This window comes from Xiphias gladius, chromosome 5 (genome assembly GCF_016859285.1).
Source record: "Xiphias gladius isolate SHS-SW01 ecotype Sanya breed wild chromosome 5, ASM1685928v1, whole genome shotgun sequence".
Classification (NCBI taxonomy): domain Eukaryota; kingdom Metazoa; phylum Chordata; class Actinopteri; order Istiophoriformes; family Xiphiidae; genus Xiphias; species Xiphias gladius.
Window position 1 is genome coordinate 21,052,376 of NC_053404.1, and position 21,004 is coordinate 21,073,379.

Below are 21,004 nucleotides of genomic sequence, written 5' to 3' on the forward strand. Positions count from 1 at the left end.
CTTGAGCTTGTAGTCAATGCGTCTGCAGAAAACAACGCGCGCGCACACACACACACACACACACACACACACACACACACACACACACACACACACACACCGTTATTAGTTGGTTTATTAGGGCTGTAATTGCAGGATTTGATTCGGGATATCAAAGCAAATTAAAATCTGTGCTTCTCTCTCTCCCTCCTTCCCCCTGCAGCTCGCTCTCCTCCGGCCAAGAACCGTAATAAGTGGCGTGGCAGCGCTCCACCGACATGCGCCCGTGTCCTCTGTCTCGCACACCAAGCGTTTCATTCTGTTCCCAGACGGGCCTCGGTGCTGCAAGCGGGACTGATTAAAAACCGGCTGCGGAGAACAGACCGTGTGCACTACATTTCCCGTGAACCCCTCGGCTTTTCTCAGCCTTCATTGCTGAAGTCAGAGTGGATGAAAAGCTACTCCTGGACCTTGTAGGGTTAAACCCCTCCGCACAGCAACAGGCTGGCCCCCTGCTCTCCGGTGTCAGGTGGAGCCAAAACTGTCCGCCGATGAGGGCCACGGACGCCACGGGGCCGAAATGTCCCGGAAGACCAAGTCAGCGGACCCGGAGACAGGAACCTCCGGGGAACCGCCGTGTCGAAGGCCGAAGGACGAACCTTCGGGCTCGACGCTGCGCGAAAAGTCGAATGGCAGCAGGCAAAACAGGCCGAGGAATGCCGAGCGCGTAGCAGCTCGCCAACACGTGTGTGTGTGTGTGTGTGTGGGTGTGTGTGAGTGCCGCCGTCCTCACACAGCGTACGGCGAACACAGCCTGAAGCTAAATAAACTATGAACTACCGGGCATGTCTGACATTCAACCGGTGAAACCGCAACGCCACGACTGTCGGGACGTAGAAGGTTTAAGCCTCTGCAGTACACGCTGTACTGTGTGTGTGTGTGTGTGTGTGTGTGTGTGTGTGTGTGTGTTTGGGGAGGAGGTAAACATACACAAACACACACACACACACACACACACATGCGGTGCACAGGTGAGCGCGCAGCGGTGAAGGCGATAAAAGCTGTTTCAGATTTTCGCAGCTGACGAATGAAAAGCCTCTTTGAAAGTCACACACCTTGGCACAAACAAACAAGGACGCGCACACACGCACACACACTTGGTCCTCTGTTATTGTGAGGTCACAAAATGTCTTTGAGCCAAATCCCATTTTCCCTAATCTGTTAAATTAACCCTGAATCCAACGCCACAAACCCCCAAAGCGAACCAACTCGAACAGTAATCTCCAACCTGAACGAACTAAACCTAAAACTGTATCACACACACACACACACACACACAGCGAATCAAGACTAATCCGGACAAAACGCTAATTTGCTGTGGGGGGTTACGTGAGACCGGATGCCGCTCAGAGTAACTCAGCTTTGTGTTTGACCTCGTGTCATTTGTGTCACGTTACGGCAGGAAAACCGCGGGTGTTAAAAAACAACAACATCCCCGGTGGCTGAGCTGTTATCAGCCCCCCCCCGCTAATGTCATTAGTAACATCTGTGCTCGTCCTAGGGCGACACACCCAGATGCCTGCTGGGAAAACAAAAAGGCCTCGTTATGATAATTATCATCCTGACGAGAGGAAACCGACCCGCGACCCTTGAAATGAAGCGTTTTCACCGGACTCCCACCGAGACGGGGCCCTGACCAACACCCCTCTGAGGAGACGGGGGTCCTGGACCTGAGTCAAGTTCTCTGCGCGAGCCAGGTTGCCTCCGCGCCTACCTGGGGGCACCCGTCGCTCGTGCGCGGCGACATTAGACGGCGGATCAAGGTTGCGCCGTTATCTCGCGGCTCAGGTGGTGTTTACCCAGCGGCGGAGGGAGAGAGATTTTGATTTATTTATTTTTTTTTAATTGCTTTTAGGACGCTCCGTGCACGGGGGCGATGACCGAGCTGCGAGTGCGTGACGTGGGGCTGTTGATGTCGTTACCACGTCTGGATCCAGAGGCTCACCGGCTGCGATGGGGGGTTTATTCTGGTGAAAACAAAAAAAAACAACTTTTTCTCCAAACAGTTGCAGGTTCTACATTTTGCTTTTTATGTCTCAGTATCAATGTTTCAAATTAATGGTGGAAGCCTGGTTTGTGAATCTTACGCGTAAATCGACTCTAAATAAATGAAATTATGAAGTTTTTCAAACAAAGACGTTTATTATGACCCCCCCCCGGTAGACACACATTCTGCGGCTTTGCTAACGGAAGTCACTCGCGCAACTCGCGCCGAACTGAGGCTGCATTCACCCCTTCGCCCCGGGAAAGTTCCTTTCCCCCGTCGAACACGTGCAGCACGTCTGGGGAGCGCCCTCCCGCCCAAAGAGCCCAAGCGTTGCAGCCCGACTCGGTCAGGGCAAGTTCACCCTGATCTCCGCGTGGCCAACACGAAAGCCAGCGTTCATTTCTCTCTCTTTTACTTCTTCCCCGCCCCGGCAGCCGACGTTCCGGGACGGACGTCGCCGTGAATTCGCTTTGCAGAAATGAAAGGAACCCGGAACCGGGACGCGTTCGGTGTCATCTGGGAGCGCAGCACTGAACCCGCCGGCACGGAAAGGGGCTTCTCTGGTTTCGATGGCAAACGGGAAGCGATCAAACCATGGGGGACCTGGGCGTCAAGGTCTGAACCGGATTTCACGGCCGGCCCGTCCAACAGTTGCTGAGCTATTTCCCCCCTCGGAACCACGCGCGGGGAACCTGGCGGTGGCGCCGGAGGAAAGGGGGTTGCACCAACCAAGGTCGTCGTGTTGGAATTCTGAACATCTGCACCAAAGGTGGTGCCCCCCCCCCGTCCAGCATAGGTTGGGGACCTTTACTGGGGGAAGTGGAAAGGGCTGGCCTCGTGGGGGGAAAGGGGGGGGGCAGTGAAAGCAAAATTTCCGCGCCAATCCATCAAGCAAATATTAAGATATTTCACGAAAGATACGCAAAGTCCTGACCTGCTGGTGGCGCTAGAGGAAATGCCGGTGGTGGGGGGGCGGGTGTTAATCCTCTGGGGTCCACATGAAGGTCTGTACAAAGTTTCATGTCAGTCCATCCAGTAGCTGTTGAGACGTTCCAGTCTGGACCCAAGTGGTGTAACAGAGTGTGTGTGTGTGTGTGTGTGTGTGGGTGTGTGTGTACCTGTGCGACTCACCCTCCGAACTTGAACTTGCTGTTTTCCCCGAGGAAGACCTCCTTGTGCTTCCTGCGCCCGGAGCCGCGGCCGCCGGCCAACGTGGCAACGACGCTGGCCGCGGCCAGGGCCAGGCAAGTCAGCGCGTCCACCCTCATGTCTCACAGGTGTCCCCGCCGCAGAAGGCGCAACGGCAGCAGCATCCCGGCCGCGCTGACCCTGCCCCACCTCCGCCTCCGCCTCCAGGTCTCTGCAGTCGAACCCTATCAGACTCGGTGGTGGTCGGGCATCGCACGGCAGCTCCTGGACCTCCAGACGCACGGGCGATCCCCTGGACGTCCTCTCTCGCCCGCACACATGCGTGCGTTTAGGTGCGGCTCCGCAGGCTCCAGCTGAACGTCCCGGCTGCGTCGAGCCCCGGGAGTCTTTGTCCTCTGCCCTCCCTCCACTCTCCGCCCTCCGGTCTCTGTCTGTTTTATCTGCGGGTTCGCGGATCTTTCAATCTCTGATTAAAATCGATATGAACCTATTCCTCCCAGCGATAAAGGAATGACACTAATTCCGCCCTAATCCTCTTATCTACAGCCACAGCAATCTTTCACTAACCTACAAACGGTCACACACGCACACACGCACAGGCACGTGCACACACACACACACACACACACACACACACACACACACATCAGTAATCAGGATTTTCTCTGCGGGACAATGAAAAATCAGGCACCTGGTGTGATTATATGAGGTTGGCGCACCTCGACACGTCATGCGCGTGTGTGTGTGTGCGTGTAGAGAGAGAGAGAGAGAGGTGTGTGTGTGTGCGCGGGAAAATGAATCACGGGTCTGGAAGCGGCTCGAACGCCAAAGGGTCGTCAGGATCAGCCGGGGTTTAATCCGAACCCGGAGCGGAGCAAACCGCTTGTAGCCCCGGCCGCACCTTAGCGCCTTCCTCGGTTTACACCTCTGGAGGAACATAATCCCACACACGCGCACGCGCACACACACGCACACGCAACACGTGCGCGAGCGCAGAAAAATGTCAACGCGCATGCACACGCAAAACAGTAAGGACCCACACAAGCAGCCAGAGAAGCTGATATAAAGCAACGAAACACGCACAAATGCGCAACAACATCTACAGTAAGACGGTCAGTTTGACCTGGACTATGGATGTGAACAAGTCATCCTGGGGGGGGGGGATTTCTTCCTTTGCAGCTTTGAATTCTGTTGAGAAATTTAACGCCTCCGCCTCGAACGTGACAAATAACTCTTTCACAACCTCCACGGGTCTTTGCAAATTTGAGCCGGGAAGTTAAGCCACCCGAGGCGTGTCTGAGTTTTTTAGGCGCTGTCACCCTACTGGCCCGATTGTAGGACGACGGGGTTTTAATGGAGGTCAGGTTCGCAAAAGCGGCGCTCGCCGCGCACTCGAGGGGTCACGCCATCAGATGTTCTTGCCGGTGTAAGGCCCGCCTCTGCAGAGCGCTGGATTATGGCTCGTCTGTTGCCGGGCCTCTTCGGCGTGTTTACAGGGAGCCTTTCAGAGTCAGCCAACCCCGACAGTGTTTTGTTGGCCCGGTGTGACCCGCAGGAGTTTTCCAGGGGCTTGCGAAAGCGCGCTTTTTCTGCCTCGGAGGAAACAAACGCGAGACGAGTGAAAACGAGTTCAGGGCACCTCCGACTTGTTTGCTGGCAAAGCGAAACCAGGGAGAAAATCTGTCGGACTGCCAGGATCCAGGACTGGCACAGATGGTGCGCTCAAAGAGGCTGACAAAGTCTTCCCTATCCTCGAAGCCTTTCAATCAAAAAACAGATGTGGGAAAAGTGGGGGTTTGCTGTCACGTCGGGGTCGTCCTATATTTGGGCAAATCGGTAAAATCAATCAATAAATAAATAAAAGCAGTTTTTTGGTTTTTGTTTGGTTCCTCTTTGGTCGACTCTTTACTGTGTGATCTGAATATGACTGAGTCCAGCTGTCTCTGGCCTCTCATCAAGGAACTGACTAGGTAGACGTGGACCCCGCTGCGTGAAGCCCAGGCACCGTCATAACGCAGGGACGACTCGACGGCCCCCATCACCGCATGAAACGAACTCCGGCAGAACCGGTCGTGTGTAGGGATTTAGCGGAACCCCGGGGGGGGGGGGGGGCAAATCGTTGTCTCTGGCTCATCTGATGCTGTGATGGCGCAGCTCCCGGTTCGCTCGGCGAACTGTTTCAGTCTCATCAGAGACCGTCAGGTAGAAAAGGTGGAGCCGCGGGAGAGCGGACCGGTCGCGCCGGGGTCCAGCGTCCAGGTGTGAACGGGACTTACGGCGAGCGGGGCTTCCCCTAAAAAACGGAGAAGCACGAGCTCGGTGCAACTTCCCGGATTAAATAAACCCGCGCACCCGCACCTCTGACCGTTTTGCTTTTCTTTTCAACCGAGCCACATTAAAACCGAGACTAAACAAGGAACTAAAGCCGAGCAGATCGTGACTTAATGACGACCAGGAGGAAACCCGGAGCAGATCCTGTCTGCTGATGGTAAACGATAAAAAGCTCTATAATTGACGCACCGCTTCATTTGGCACAGTTTGTTCCAGCTGATATTCTACATCTGGTTTTACAGAAAACGGGGCAAAGGGAAGAGGAGGAGGAGGAGGAGGGGGTGGGGGTGGGGGGGTGGGGGCGGTGTAAAGCGAACCCAGTCCTTTACTGTGGTTTCTGGCAGCCTCTCTGATGGCTGCTTGACATACAGCCCATAGCACATGGGTACGCAGCGCGCACTAAAAGAGCTCCACGCTCTGAAAACAAACCCCACTGACATTTGCTGGCGCTGCCGAGGGGACGCGGACTCTCACGGGGGGGGGGGGGGTCCTGTGTGCGTGCGTGTTTGTGACTTTGCCAATCACAACCAAACTCCACCCATTCAGAGTATGTGAGGAGCAACCTTACCCTCCCCTCAGTGCCTTGAGCATGATGAAATGTGTGTGTGAGTGAGTGTGTGAGAGAGAGAGAGAGAGAGAGAGTGTGTGTGTGTGTGCTGCCTATTCTCTAAATAACCTGTTGATCCAGTCAAGCTAACACTCAGTCTCAGGAGGCAGCAGGCTTGGCTCTTCCTCTCCCCCTGCTCTTCTTCCTCTTTCTCCTGGATTTGATCTGAACTACAGCTCCAGCTGACTTAACTCTATCCGTCCCCCCCCCTCAGCTCTTCGTCATATCACAGGTCTATAAAAAGTTGACTCTTTACAGGCTTCTTACAGCAACCGAAGTGAGGTTTTACTGCTGATGTCCAGAAACTTCTGTAAGTACCAAGATATTCCCTTTTCTGAAATGTATCGAATACCTACAGGGCTTTTCCACAGGATGCTAAAACTACTACGACTACTACTAAGAACAACATTAACAACCATCGCGAGATTTATGAAATTATGTAGATACTGTCAGTGAGATCTGTATGAACGGTTTAAGGGTTAGGCATGATTTTCCCCGTGTCAGCTTTTAAAGGAGGGTCATTTGTCACGTGTAAAAGACCAGTTCCCACGCTGTGATGGGAACTGGTCGCTCTGATTTCATTCATAAGAGCAATCAGATGGTTGGACAAAAGAAAAAGAAAAATGTAAATCACTGGGGTCCTCGACGAAGGCTGCTTCCAGGGGAGCCGACCTTACTTGCTGCCGTTTTGGAATTAGCCGGGAGTTGGCCTGAGGTCAAAGAGTTATGGTTAATGTTTTAATAGCGCCAATAAAGCTCTATCGAGGCACTCAAGAGAGATACCGCGTGTTTCAGAGGCTTGCGGAATGAGCATTCGCGCATTCGTCGCACGTTGTTTGCGTGTTGCTCGTCGCCGGGCGTCAGTCATCCAGTGCAATGCGTGTAAGAAAGCGTTTTTCTCGTGCCGTGCCCGATATATGCCGCTGCACACGCCACCTGCCGCCGCCTGCGTCTGACTGTAAGCCACGCTCGGGTCCAGGACGGGACGGAGCAGGCGCCCGAGGTCAGAGAGCTTCCGTTAGGCTCCGACGAAGGTCAGCGTCTGGCGATGCAGAGCCGGAATATCCGAAGGCCGTCGCTGCGTGTCTCACAGGCAGCGTAGCTTAGCGTGGCGTGCTCTTGTTCTTCTCAAAGCTCTGTGGACTCATTGCCGGATCTCCCGTGTGTCAGTAAACACGCTGTACCCATTACAATACAAGACACACCGAGTTTAAGATAACGCGGGACTAATGAGGTTGATAAAAAAAAAGTTACTGTTAGTGCCCTAGTACCGTCAACACAAAGTGTTATTAACAGAGGAGATAAGACGTCAACAAGTGCTGCTGTGCGTTTCAGAGGCAGCACAGTCGGCAAAGCGTGTTCCTGCACTCATTTTTCGCTGACGTCTTGGTGCTTTGCAGCCGTATTTCACTCACCACATTCTCCGGTACGTGTCGCCTGCAGCCGCACACATTGGGTCTGGCATAAGCTGGGAGTGCACCCGGGGGTCAAAGAGTTACTGCTGGTGTCTCAAGAATAAGCGTCATTAAATAAGGGGTGAGAAGACTATAAGGTGCCGCTGTGCGTTTTGTTCAACTGCCGTTGTGTTTTTCTTTTGTTTTCGTTGCAGTTTTCTCTGTTTTATTTATAACATTATTCCAACCTACTGCATGTTAAGTTAAAAAAAAAAAAAAAATTGAAAATAGTCTTGAGGAAACATTCTCTCTAGAATAAACTATTGATTTGTAATTGGGTTTTTTTTTGCACAGTCTCTGCACATTTGCACCGATACATTTACCCGTCCGGTGCGTCTCTGTTCCAGCTGAGAAGAACAACTTCCAACCAAGAGGAAAAAAAAAAAAAAGGGACGTCTGCCAGCTCTTAGAGAAAACAGACAGACAAACCCTCGTCTTTTTGCGGGGGCCGCAGGCAAAGACCAAAGTCATCAGTCACTCAGTGCGCGCGTTTTCAACCGCCGCTGCACTTCTGATCGGTTACCGAGAGGCAACGTTTAGAAGACAAATCTCCCCACGATGCCCTTCTTCCTCAGCCAACGGGAAGGCATCAGCTGTAAACATGAGACAATGTGCTTCTTCTGCACTGCATAACCCTCAGCCAGGTGATTGTCCTCAGCCGTAGCGCAGGACGGATCCAACATAAACACGCCAAGACTGTGACAATGGCTCCCGCTGCACGCTCGCCTCATCTCCACCCAACACTTGGGGAGAACATCACCACCACACTCGGCGTGAAACCCGCTCTCTTCCTCTTCTGCGCGCTTCAAACGGGGAACCTCCCTAAGCCTTCAGGACTGATGGACGGCCTGTCAGCGGCAGGATGCCTCACATTTCCTCACCCTCCTTAGCGTGCGGTACCAAGTTCACCCGTGTTTGTTTTGGAGTGTTCAGATAGTGTCGCGATAACGCGAGAGCGTTTTATTGAGCACGATCAACAGATAGATCCTCTCCCTTTCTTGCTTATCAAGTCCGCTGGAGAGATAAAAGAGAAAGGGCTGAATGTGGAGGATAAGAAGAAAGAAATGACAGAGGGGAAAAGGAAAAACAGTTGCTGGCTTTGGGAGTTTGTGATGGATGTAAGACCGCGGGGCTCCAGCGGCAAATCTCACTTTTATTTTGTTTTGGTTTTTTTTTTTTTTTTTTTTTTTTTTGGTGATGAAAAGGAAGGTTTGAGACAGAAGAAAGTCAAATCCTCCGCGCTCTTTAAAGGATCAAGCCCGAATTCTCCTCCGAGAGCCGCACATGTTCCGTCACGTTTTTGTACTGTGTCCATATCATCAGGAATGTGTCTCTAATCGCACTTTTTCTCCTCCTTTTTTCTTTGTATTTGTGCGTGTGTGTGTGTGTGTGTGTGTGTGTGCCTGTGTTTGTGTGTTGCCAAACCTCCCAGAGAGATCCAAGGAAAAACCACCAGGAGGGGGAAAAAAAAAAAAGAGAGTGGAAAGTCTCGGCTGAAATCACCACAGTGGAAGAAGTATGGACTGAGGGCCTGTCTGCGAGTGTTTCTCTGCATCATCGAAGTGTGTGCGCGCGTGTGTGTGTGTGTGTGTGGGTGTGTGTGCGTGTCTTAAATGCGACTAGCTGAAAGGAAATCATGTCAGCGATACACACCTGGGCCTGTCTCCTCCTCTGGATCGGCTTTGCCACACAGGACAAAACCCCAGGTGAGACACAAACACCTCTTTGTCCGGCAGCCTCAAACGGATCCGTCGGCGGGGAAACGTTCACAGGGATTAACAGACCGGCGGGTTCCTGCTGCAGAACCCGATACACGGATCCAGATCCAGAATACAAAAATCTTCAGATTTTTTTTTTTTTTTTTTCCTTTTCTTTCTGCAATAGAGAACTTACCGGAATTAGTCAGATGGCACGTCCAAACATTTCCACTGAATTCAATCCTGAGGTAAGGTATGAACTCAGGGAGGAAACATTTTCCAGCCGCAGCGAGTGACGCAGCGTCCGGATCTAAAGGGAAAACCTTGTTGGTTCCTTTTTCACAGTTCTGGCCGTCATTCCTAACGGCTGACATAATATTTGACTCAGCAACTTAAATGATAACATCTGTGGACACAGAAGCTCTAATCTGACCAACCTCTATATGGAAATGACACAGATAATCACTGTTCTCAGTCTTCCCGCTGATAAACCGTGGGCGTGCGACGTCTTACTACATCATTTATTGTTATTATATTATTATTATTGATATGAATGTAGTGGAGTAAAAGGTACAATATTTCCCTCTGAAATGTAGTAAATGTAGCAAAACTATGAGTATAAAGCAGCATAGAAAAGAAATACTCAAGAAAAGTACAAGTACTTCCAAATTGCACTTAAGTACAGTACTACCTTAAATGTACTTTCCGCTAGTGTCATCATGACACCTAAGATCGGCGCTCTGCGGCATCTCCATCCACTCATGAAGACCATGAGATTTGGTTAAAAGCTTTGGGGAAAGATAGTAAGTGGACTTTGACTAAGATAATTATTATTCTTTTTTTTTTCTCGGCTGTTTCCGAGTTCAAGATTTAACTGTCGCATATACATTAATGCCGTACCCAAAATTCATACATGAAGAAAAGCAGAGAGCCGTGCAAGCGTCTCCTAACGACGTTAGCTTACCTGCGGGTAAAGACTGTTCCAGGTGTAGCGGAGGAAGGACAGAGCTGAACCTGAAAGTCGGTCTGCAAAAACCCAACTGACGGTTTTCAGCGGACATATTCCAGGACCGTTCGACCTTCGTGATCTAGTCCGAATCCGTAGGGGGCGACCCAGAGGTTTCTTTACACACCGTTTGGTCGTCTGATCCCTTGTATTTCTACCCCTGCGTCACTCTGTCTGTGGAGCTCAGCGGTAAAGCTGGTGAGCAAAAGTATCACCATAAATGATGGAAATGAGGAAATTTTTATTTTTCTTAAAAGGATGATCCTCTTCACCACCACAACGAGAAAGGTTTCCATCCGAATTTAGCGCAACTTTTAACCGGATTTTTTAGAAACAAAACAGCAAAAGTAAAGTTAAAATGAACCTGCGTTTGCTTTCACTATCGCTATGCAAATATTAGGATTTGGTTCATCTAGATAAATAGCTGGTGGTGCCAATTCTCCAGTCAGGTGCCAAAACATTGGAGAAGAGGGCGCATCAAACCGCGATGGCGTCTTACAACATGTAATGATTTACCTTTTGTTGCTTCTCGGGACCAAAAGTTCACAAAGTTTCCTCGTGCAGTTTTAAAGCTGCACTGACTGTTTTTTTTTTTTTTTAAGCTCTCTGCCAACTGCTCTCCGGCTCTTTAGCTGCTAAAAGCTCCACTATGTTCGCCAGCTGGTCTCTGGCTGAGGTCCGTCCGCCGAGCAGGTGGCGCACCGGGGCTTCACCAGAGCTTTCTTCAGCTGAAAACAGCCTCCTGCCGCCGCCGCTTTTTACAGGCCAGAAAACTGAAAACCACCAATTTTTTTTATATTATTAAATTAACGATACCGAAGTATATATCGACCCCTTGACAAACTAAAGGGGCGCCTACCGGCCGTTTCTGAAGCTAAGGTCGCGCTCCGTGACAACTGAGCAAACCCCGCCTGCTAATGCAGACTGGGTCGATGATGACTGTAGGTCAAAGGCTACAGAAGATGCTCGTAAATGGAGCTTGGGATTCCAAGGCCGAGAATGAACTCACATGCTCGCATCTCCGTGCCACACAGCTGAATATGAATACCACTGACGTGTACCTCTGTGGCTTCGGGACAATGCGTTTCACATTTCATGACCAACACGTCCGATGAAAGCGGCCGCTCGCCGTTAGAAATGTCCTCGGTGTAAGAAAACGGAACAAAACAAGTGAGTTCAAGGTGGATTCCTCTCCAAAGAGAGCTCAGGCCAGAAAAGTTGGCATGTCTGAGGTTAATGTTTCACACTTTGTTGTCGGCTACTTTGAAGAAACTGTGTTTGCTCAGTAAATGGCCGAAGCTCAAACGAGGACACTTTATGCAAGGGCATGAAATGTCACGTTGCTGTGCGACGGGAGCCGGCTGCGCGATATCTCGAAGTGGCCGGGGTGTCAGGCAGAGGTTCTGAGTCATGACTCACTGCTGCTGTGATTTACAAGAAGAGCAAGAATGAGAGTGTACAGCTGGCGGTCAGCAAGGGCTGACAGGGGGGGGGGCTGCTGAAAGAACCGCTCAGGTGATAGAGTAACAATTAACCCCTCCAGTCATTCATCTGTACTCACGCCGTTAGCTGTCAAACACTCACGGATGTTTATCTGCATTAAACAAAAAGACAAGCACTGACAATCTGACATGGTGTTGCGCGAATCCAATGATCTGACGTCTTCCGTCAGCCGCCCCCGACTGAGCCTGTCAGAGGAGCAGGAGGATGTGGGGGTGGGGGTGGGACTGAGAGGAGGTCGCGGGGGTGTGTGGAATTCAGACCCGAGCTTTACAAACATCAGAGCCTCTCCGGAGCCAGGAATGATCTCAGTGGCTGAGTCAATTCAGCACTGCGATCTGCGGGACCGAAAAGGGCGCGTTGCAGGAGTTCCACGCCCCGGGTTAGTGACGTCAAAGAAGGCGTGCTGCCTCATAAAAAAGCGCACTGTCATTGTGGAGGTATCGAGGCACAGGTGCGCCATAAAGGCCACCAAAGATCCATGGTTGGGAACTCGATAGTTAATACAGTCAGAGGATGGAAAACGCCCACTCGGCAGCTTGCTGAACCTCCAGAATCATTCATGTCCAGCCATGAATTAATACTAAAAAAAAAAAAAAAAGAAAAGCAGCTGTTTATATTTATATGTGCAGTATGTGTGTATCTATTAGGGCCCTTCAGGCTCCGGTCACTGCGATGTACATGAACCAGTGAGATTATTTCCGCCCTGAAGCAGTCAGAAACGCTTCTAACGCTCCCTTCTGCGGCAGGCACGAGCACACCTGAGATTCAGTACATTACACGCAGACTCGGGAGAGCCGCCGGTATTGGCGGCGGCGCCACTTCCACTCCGATGCAGCACAAAACGGGACTCGGCGGAGCCAAGCTGCTCTTTTTGCCCGGGTCTCATTCCTGTCGTGACGCAGGTTACCCCTCCGATCACACCGGGTGACTAGCTTTCGCAGCGTCACAGGGAGTCGCGCGAAACGGCGGGAGGCTGTGGGAGGCGTGTCCCGCTTGTATTTCCCAAGAATAAGGTTTGATTTCCTCTTTTGTGTAATGCGTGTGGTGAACGTTGGTGTGACCCCTTCACCACTGGCTGCACCTCCACCCTGTGTGTGTAGCAATAAAGGGAATTTGAGGGTGAGTATTGAGAAACGCTCTCGTGTGTCAGAGTCTCCGTGATCACTGTGTGTGAAGTGGATCGTGGTCATTTGTGGTTGATTGCAGATTTGATGGAACATTTTGTTTCCCACTGAAGTACATTAGCGGAAGTATCGGGCGGGTCCTGCAGGAACCCTGTAGCCCAGTTTGTAGAGGCGACTGGCGGAAATGCGTGTCCGACTGCGAAACCTTTGCACCCAAGGGGCCCAATCGGACGGACTTCAGCCCCTGCGTGGAAAAAATGCTGCCCAGGTAAAAAAAAGTTGAGCCGGGGGGTCATCTTTTTGCTCCAACGCCACGTCGTCCGGCGAGGCTCCGTGTGTTGGTCGGTCAAACGGGCAAAAGTGCACATATCTGGGAGATTACTTTGTGACGTAAGTGCACGCCATATTTCACCCTCTTATCTCGCGGTCTTCACGACGAAAGAGGTTCCAATAGCTGCGGCTGCGATAGATTTTTGAAGTCAAGAGGATTTTATTTATACAGCCCAATATCACAAATCCAGCGGGGTCCACAGTTGCAAGGGGCACGCAAGTCTCTGATATAAAAACTGGAAAAAAAGAAACACAAAATCAAGCTGTAACAAATAAATGATAACAGAAATCTGTGGTAACATCTGGGCTGACGTCACGCTATTGATAAATATTGGTTCACCGTCTGGCTTTACACCAAAGAAAACAAAACGCCGGTGAGATCTCACCTTGTGTCGTGTTTCAGACGTCACCGTGACGTGCTTTGTTTCGGAGGAGTGCGTGCTCCCCTGCAGCTTCAAGCCCGGCAGCAAGGAGACCATCGTGTGGTTCCGGCAGGACGTGGTGGTGTACAAGTTTGAGCGGGGGGGCGGCGACGACGACGACGACGAAGACGACGACGACGATGACGACGACGACAACGACAGCAGCAGCGAGGAGCACCGCGACCCCAAGCAGCTCGAAGGACGCGCGTCCGTTTTCCCGCACCTGGTGTCCCGCGGCAACGCCACCCTGATCCTCAGGAGCAGCGGCCTCAAGGACAGAGGCACGTACAGGTGTCACGTGCGCACGTCGAGCGGCGAGCACAACGCAAAAGTTATCTTGAAGGTGGAAGGTGAGTTCAAAACAAAGATTCGCTGTCGAGTTCTGATGTAAAACTTGTCAACATGTGATAAATAAGCATTTAATCCACCTTCCATATTAGTTTATACAACAAGTTCAAACACAGATCGTGGGATATTTTGCTCTCACACAGTCTTACTCAGTTAAAGTATCATCTCGATTTATTTCCCATAAATCTGGCTATTTTGCCTGATTGATGTTTTTGGACGTGGTGCAGGTTGCACATGAGGTTTTTTTTTCGTTTTTTAAATCTCTAACAAAAACAAGGCATTTACTATATGGACATGCTTCATTTATGTTCCCCTGATCCACTATTTTACATTTTCAACATTTTCATCCCCTGGTTGCCACGTTGGCTACACAAGAGTCTTTACAACTCAACCAGGGTTTATGCACTTATCGTACTGTAAATGTATTTTTATTTTAACGCTATTTCATACTCCTGCTCCACACCACCTCTACGGCCAATGCTGTACGCGTTACCCCGCTCCGTTAATCTGACAGGTACACTTACTTTGCATTTGTACTTTAAAAAACACGCCATAAGCGTATAAGTTTTGGTGCCTCATTGCAGATCGAACCTTTGAAGAGCAAGGGGACGTGTTTTCGGCCGCTTTTAGTCCTTTTCCGGGTAAAAAAGGGTGAATTAAAGTGTTTCCAGTGTTTTGTGTGAGAACCTTATTGTGTTACCATAGTTCTCATGCTATCTGCATGAGAATGATATCACCTACTGCCAGGCTATATTGGGCTGTGGCATTTAGAGTCCATCATCAGGGGCTGCTGGGAAACATGCTGAGAGTGTTTGTGTGTGTGTGTGTGTGTGTGTGTGTGTGTGTGTGTGTTTGTGCGTGCGTTCGCAGCGCCCATCCGACTTTTGTCTCTGGAGCTGTCGAGGCTGAGCGGCTACGAGGAGATGAAGTGCAGCATCCGCAATGTCTTCCCGGCTCCTCGTGTAGCCTGGGCGACCGAGCCGCCCACCTTCGAGGACCTCCGACCGGTCACGCGCATGCTGGCCGACAAACAGGGGCTGTACACGGTGGACAGCCGCCTCAGACTGCTGAACGGACGACCGGACCTCATATACATCTGTAAAGTCACCACCCCCTACGGCAGTCCGGCCTGGACTGCCTCGCTCAGGGAAAGAGGTAACGCAAGAAACACGACTTTGGTGCTTGTAAGTGTTGAAAGACTAGGTGGTCCTCTGTGGGTTGAAACATTTCTACTACTGCCCCTCTCCGGTAGAAATAAAAGGAACTCAGGGGAGAGATCTGACCATCCCCTGCTCCGCCCCTCCTTACCTGAACAACCCCGCCCTCGACTGGAGCTTCTCCAGAGGCGACGACCCCTCCCACATCCTCACCTACGACATTCGGTCGGGGTACAGCGTCTTCACGCCGCCGTGGGACAAGACCGTGGAGCTGGACGGCTTCAGGGTCCCGTTTGGAGACGGCTCTTTGCGACTGATGGACCCCAAGGGGGGGGAGCACACGGGCAGCTACGCCTGCACGTTCTCCTTGCCGTACATCACACACACCGATCGCACCGACGTCACCATCGACGGCCCTGTCGGTGAGGTCACAAATGCAAACAGGGTCATGAAGCGAAGCGGCCCGAGGGCAGCAAAAAATGTTAACACTAGGACAAGTCACTGGATAAATCTTTCTTTTGTTCTATATTGTTCTTTTTCCCGAAAGAAAACACGAAAACGCCCAATCCAACAATGTGTTAGTCCACCTTTTCTGGCTACTGAAAAAACAAAATGCCTCACAAATGTATAGTTTCTTTTTCTCTTCAAGGCTCAGTAATTTCCCAAAGCAGTTGGCTACTGTAGTTTTTTGCAAACAGCGCTCAAAGAGGAGGAAACCGTGCATTTGTCGGGGACTATTTTCAGTGGTGGATTAATACACACTTGGTGCTCTAGCGAGTCTTTTCAGCCGGTCGGTTGGTTTTTAAGCCATTTCAGGCTCGAGATGCTGTTCGCGACGTTTTTGTTTTTTTTATTGGGATCAATTCACTGTCGGCTCGGGTCTTTTCTTGAGTTCTGTTCACGGTAAGAAAAACGTGTAATATCACCTGGACTAAGCTTTAAATGACCATTTTGTATATTTTAGCCCTTCAAGTACTTTAATATATAATTCAATGTATACCTTTAAAATTTTTCCAGGCTCTTTTCACAACTTTTTAGAATCAGTTTCACACAAAAAGACAAATAAATTATTAATTAAAGGGTCATTTTACCCAAATTACAGAAGAACACGGTTTCTCACTTACCTCTGGTTGATTCCAGCCACGCAAATGCATTTTACTTTCACACTCATTCACTGGGTAGATGCTTTTGTCAAAAGCGTCATAAAAATGACCTACGATCCGAGCGACGCCTGATCGAGGAGAACCCGCGGGAATAAGCGCCTCGGCCGCTTCCTCCCACCTGTCGCAGGTGCCGCGAGGCTGCACGTGCGCGATGTAACATTTAAGCACCGCGCGAGTGACAGACGCGTGGTTTTACCCGCCCCGGGTCTCAAAGAATTGACAGGTTACATTTGTTTTTAAAGAAATCGACAGCGAAAGATCCTTCCAGAACCTGTGTCCCCGTTGCTCTAGATAACCCACTTCGTAGGGAGTTTTTTTTTTTTTTCCAGGAGGAAGTGGTTGTAATTTAGGTTAAACCGCCCCTTTAAGTCTTTCCAGCACAAATACGTGAACAAAAGCACACAGAAAGAAAAATATCAAGTGCTCACACCCAAACTACAAAATTGCTTTATCAAAGCTTTCCCACATGACTGTTTGGTTTATCTCAATTTTATTTCCCGATCTTCCTCCTCTAACTTTAAGGCTTCGTTAGGTCCAGATCCGTCAGGGTTTGAATGAATGTCCAATGCCGTCGCCTCTCTGTCGAGCTCGAAGCCCGAAACCTTGAAAAACCAAACCGTCCCACCCCTTCTGCAGCAGTGCTTGATAAACACAATTGGGCCGTTTCCCCGGTGTTTGAAGAAAAGGGCCCGTGCTCCATGTTATGGACAATCCCTGTCCGAGCTGCTCCCGGCAAAATGAATTTAAGCCGACTGAGAAAAAACAGGTTCAAAACTTGAAACGATGGCTCAGCGTTAATTCAAAATCTATGTTATTTCTCAAGGATGGGTACAAATAGGCAGAGCCCCCTAAGTGTGGTCGTGGTCATTACGAACAGCCGTAGCACTAAAGACGTTAAATAACGGTAAAAGCGCCGTTTAAAAAAAGAAGTGAGAATATACAGACATTTACAAATAAAAGCAGTTGTGTGTGTTAAAAATAAAGTGCGTGTATTTGTCACCTGCAGGTCAGCAAAGGAAGCCATGGGAGCCGTCTTACTGGTGGATCGTCGGCCTGGTGATTACGGGGCTGGTTCTTGCCCTGGCAGGACTGCTGGCCTTCCTGAAGGTGAAAGGTAAAGATGGACTCCAGCAGAGACCAGACAGCGACGGAGGGACATCGTTCGCACACGTCACGATACAGCAAAACTCCGTGCCCGCATCCGCATGCTCACGTTCAAACTGAGCGCGGGTGGAAATTCTTTTTTTGAAAATTGGTTTTCCGGTCTTAAACGGTTTCGCCACCATTCATACACTTTATACAAACGTCACTGTTTGAAGTTTACATTTTTGTCGCGGGAATAGTTCAGCGTTTTGGTTTCGGTCGTGGTCGAAAGACATGAAACGTGTCAGGTGCACTTTCCAAAACGCTGAACCCTCGACCCCCCCGGGGATGGGAACCCCCGGCTCCGAGGATACATTAAAAACACACTCAAAAAACATCAAATCTATGGGGATTTCTCCAGAATACACTGAATTTTCATTTGGATGCCATTCTTTACTTGTCGTCATTCCAAATACAGTATCCATATATAGATACTGTATTATTACACACACACTATCTATTACAAATATTTCAGTCGTGCAAGAAAATGTGGAAAAACTAGTTTGCACATGCTATCCAAACCACTGCCACGACACACCCACACCAGTCACTCCAGTCACAACTAAGTGGACCTGGGTCCCGCCCCGGCCTACAGGTGCGTCGTAGGAAACGTGGGCAGCCAGCGGCAGAGGGGGAAGCAGATGTAGGCGGTTAGGTTAAAGCAACAAAGCGGATTAGGACCAGCGATCAGGTCTTTGTGAGCTGAATCGCATATTAGGGGCACGCGCAGGTGCTTTCAGATTCACCATTCACTGCTGATTTGTTGTTTCTCGTTCTCACACAAATTGCGTGTCTTTCCGCTCCTCCCAGGAAACTTGGGAAGGAAGCCCAGAAACGACCCTGAGGAGGTGACGGAGCTGCATTTGGTCAAAGGTTGGTCATCAAAAATACAAAAGGGTAAAAATGACATGCACTTCCAAACACTAGATGGAGCCAGAGAATAACGTAAGACAGTCCTCAGTCCTCACTGAGACAAAGTGTTTGAAGCACCTCTCGGTCGAAGGCAGATCTCCAAGCTACAGCCTCGAAAGTGATCAGAAATGGATTGGACGCCTCTCTAAAACGAAAGGGGGACTTGTTGTGGAGCTGTTGTATTAGAAGAGTGGTTCTCAAACCGGGCTCACGCCCAGTTTATGAGGCATAGCACTTACAACTGCATTCAACCGCGTTCCCATGTGTTAGGCAGCATTTATTAAACGTCTGAATACTGCTTAAGGTAAAACGTCCTCTCACCTTTGCTTGTGTTTCTTGCGGACTACTGGATTACTTAACTTCTTTAAGACTCTGAAAATAATCAGAATGAAACAAGGGAGAGGCAAAAGGGTGAGGCTGGCTCTGGTCCAGGGTAACAAAGTTCACCTGGAGTCGCCTCTAGGGCCCCGTGATCACTGAACACCTTACATCCCCGAGTCACTCGGGAAAGAGAGGTAAAGAGAGAAGTTGAGGAAAGAAAAAACACCTCCGTTTATTCCCTCTTTCTCTTTCTTTCAGACCCGACAGCAGACCGTAACCCGAACGAGAGCAGCGCCTTTAATGCCGGCGGCACCAACGGACAATCGGGGCCCCAGACCGGCACTCGGTTAACCTGAGGGCAAACGGAAGCACCGAGCCGGCAACCCCTACACTAACAAAACACTAACAAAACCAACACACACACACACACACACCGAAGAGGAACTAAGAATTTCTACATGAATTATACTGGATTATACTATAAGCTTTCAAACGACTACTTTGGCCTTTTTGGGTGTTTCTGGTTGCTCTTCTCGGTCCATTTGGATTTTAGAGGAAACCCTGATAAACCGCTACTTTTGATGCGGACGTGCAGAGCACGCACTCCCGAGCGTTAGGGAAAAAAAATGCTTTCTGCGTCTTCATGAAGGGTTTGCGGAACCTCGAGAGTGTAGCTAGAACTTTTTTCTTTTTGAGGGAAATGTTTTCCTGCGAAGAACCCTAAAGGCGCTGCCTGCCGAATCTAAAAGCCAGCTCCCATCCCAAGAACTGTTGGAGATGTTTTGTCGAAACTATGGAACTTAGTTCAGATGAGGGGGCGGGGTTTGCGGCGGTCAAAGCGGTTTGACTGCCGTGGCTGCTACTTGTGCGCGCTCGCAACAGAAAGCTGTCCGGCAAAAATTCATCACTAGGCTCATTATTAGTTCCTGGAACTAATTTTGTCCAAAAAAAAAAAAAAAAAAAAAATTGTATGATGTTTTCAGATGAAGTCTTCTCTTCTCTTGGGGGCGGAGTCAGTTGTCCCCGGGGCGGTTAGGGATGTGTCCTCGTGCTCTCTGCCGCGGCCTCGACTGACCTGCTGCACCGCTTCCAAGAGGCCACGTTCCTTCTGGGAGTCGCCGCCTGGATAATAAAAAAAATATGGGCTGTGACTCCGAGGAAGTGACTGCGTCTGCACAACGCACGGTTTCAGTTTGACGTGGAGGGAGTAACCCTTTAAACACGCCGTCAAACACTGATAAGAGATGTGGGATTGTTGATCTGTCTCTCTGCACTGCAACGTTTCATGAGTTGTACCTGACCTCTGTCACAGATTAATATAACGTTATTAAAAAAGACTAACTTTCTGAGTTTCTGTGTTGTTGTGTTGGCTTTTAATCTGAGGGCGAGAAAAGAACTTTTCACTAAATCCAGTTGAAAATCCCTCAAAGATGTTTGTTATTGTTACTGGTGTATTTGTGTGTGTATGAGCAGAGTTTGACACAAGAAAAAAAAGGCTACTGTCACATCCATCTGCTAAAAAAAGGGGGGGGGGGGGGGACAGCTGCTCACTGTGGCCTGAATCAAAACCAGCCAATAGTGCGTTTGCTGGGGACTTTTTCCAGCAGCACATTAATCCATATACGGTGCTCTAGTGAGTAGTTGTCGCAGCCGGAAAGTGTGTGTGAGACAAAATAGTCAAAATAAACTACAGTGTGTGTGTGTGTGTTTTCATGGTGATAAAGGGAAGTTGTCTCCCAGTTCAGCGGCGTGACTCAACAATGGGTTTTTAAAGGTTTCTGCGAAGTGGAGCTCATTGACTCAGAGGAGAAATATCAGGGGTCGCGCACACACACACACACACACACACACACACTACTTCAGTCGTTTAAATGTTGGTTTTGCGTGTTTTCATTCAAACTGGGACGGGAACCCAGGCACCTAATAAATGAGATGCCGGAGGACTTGCTCGTTGTTCCCTCTACAGAGCCTCCTGCTGGACAAGTAGTGACTAATTACAAGATACTCCAGCTAATACTTCAGTAGGACACGTCTGAGCAGTTAGTGAGGCAGCAAAGATGTTACATGGAAATGACTGAAGTGTGAGCAAAGGTTTTAAATAACTGGTGAGTAATTAAATGCGGGATGTGAGGGGAAAATATTCTCCGATCCACTTCTTATCCTTTTCCTCATCATCATCTCTGCTTCCATGGATTCTTGGTAATGGGGTGACAACATGACGGACTGGTGTAGGCTGGCTAGAAGTACCGGAAAACACGCAACGACAGCGACAGCAGACGGTTTTTCCTGGGGGGGGGGGGGTGAGCTTCCT

At 49.9% G+C, this 21,004-nt stretch overlaps 1 protein-coding gene across 4 annotated transcripts; it reads left to right on the forward strand.

The window, feature by feature from the left end:
• The first annotated feature begins 5,595 nt into the window (after positions 1-5,595).
• hhla2b.1 (HERV-H LTR-associating 2b, tandem duplicate 1) lies at positions 5,596-20,042 on the forward strand. Of its 4 annotated transcripts, none has more exons than XM_040127605.1 (8): positions 5,596-5,663; positions 9,000-9,273; positions 13,631-13,999; positions 14,868-15,152; positions 15,250-15,576; positions 17,324-17,431; positions 18,271-18,333; positions 18,952-20,042. In XM_040127605.1, the coding sequence occupies exons 2-8, from the start codon at positions 9,204-9,206 to the stop codon at positions 19,047-19,049; spliced, it is 1,320 nt and encodes a 439-aa protein (XP_039983539.1). In that variant the 5' UTR covers positions 5,596-5,663; positions 9,000-9,203; the 3' UTR covers positions 19,050-20,042. The 4 variants fall into 4 exon arrangements, with proteins under 4 accessions (XP_039983539.1, XP_039983536.1, XP_039983537.1 ...); XM_040127602.1 differs by lacking the exon at positions 5,596-5,663 and adding an exon at positions 6,180-6,423; XM_040127603.1 differs by lacking the exon at positions 5,596-5,663 and adding an exon at positions 7,288-7,539.
• The last annotated feature ends 962 nt before the right edge of the window (positions 20,043-21,004 follow it).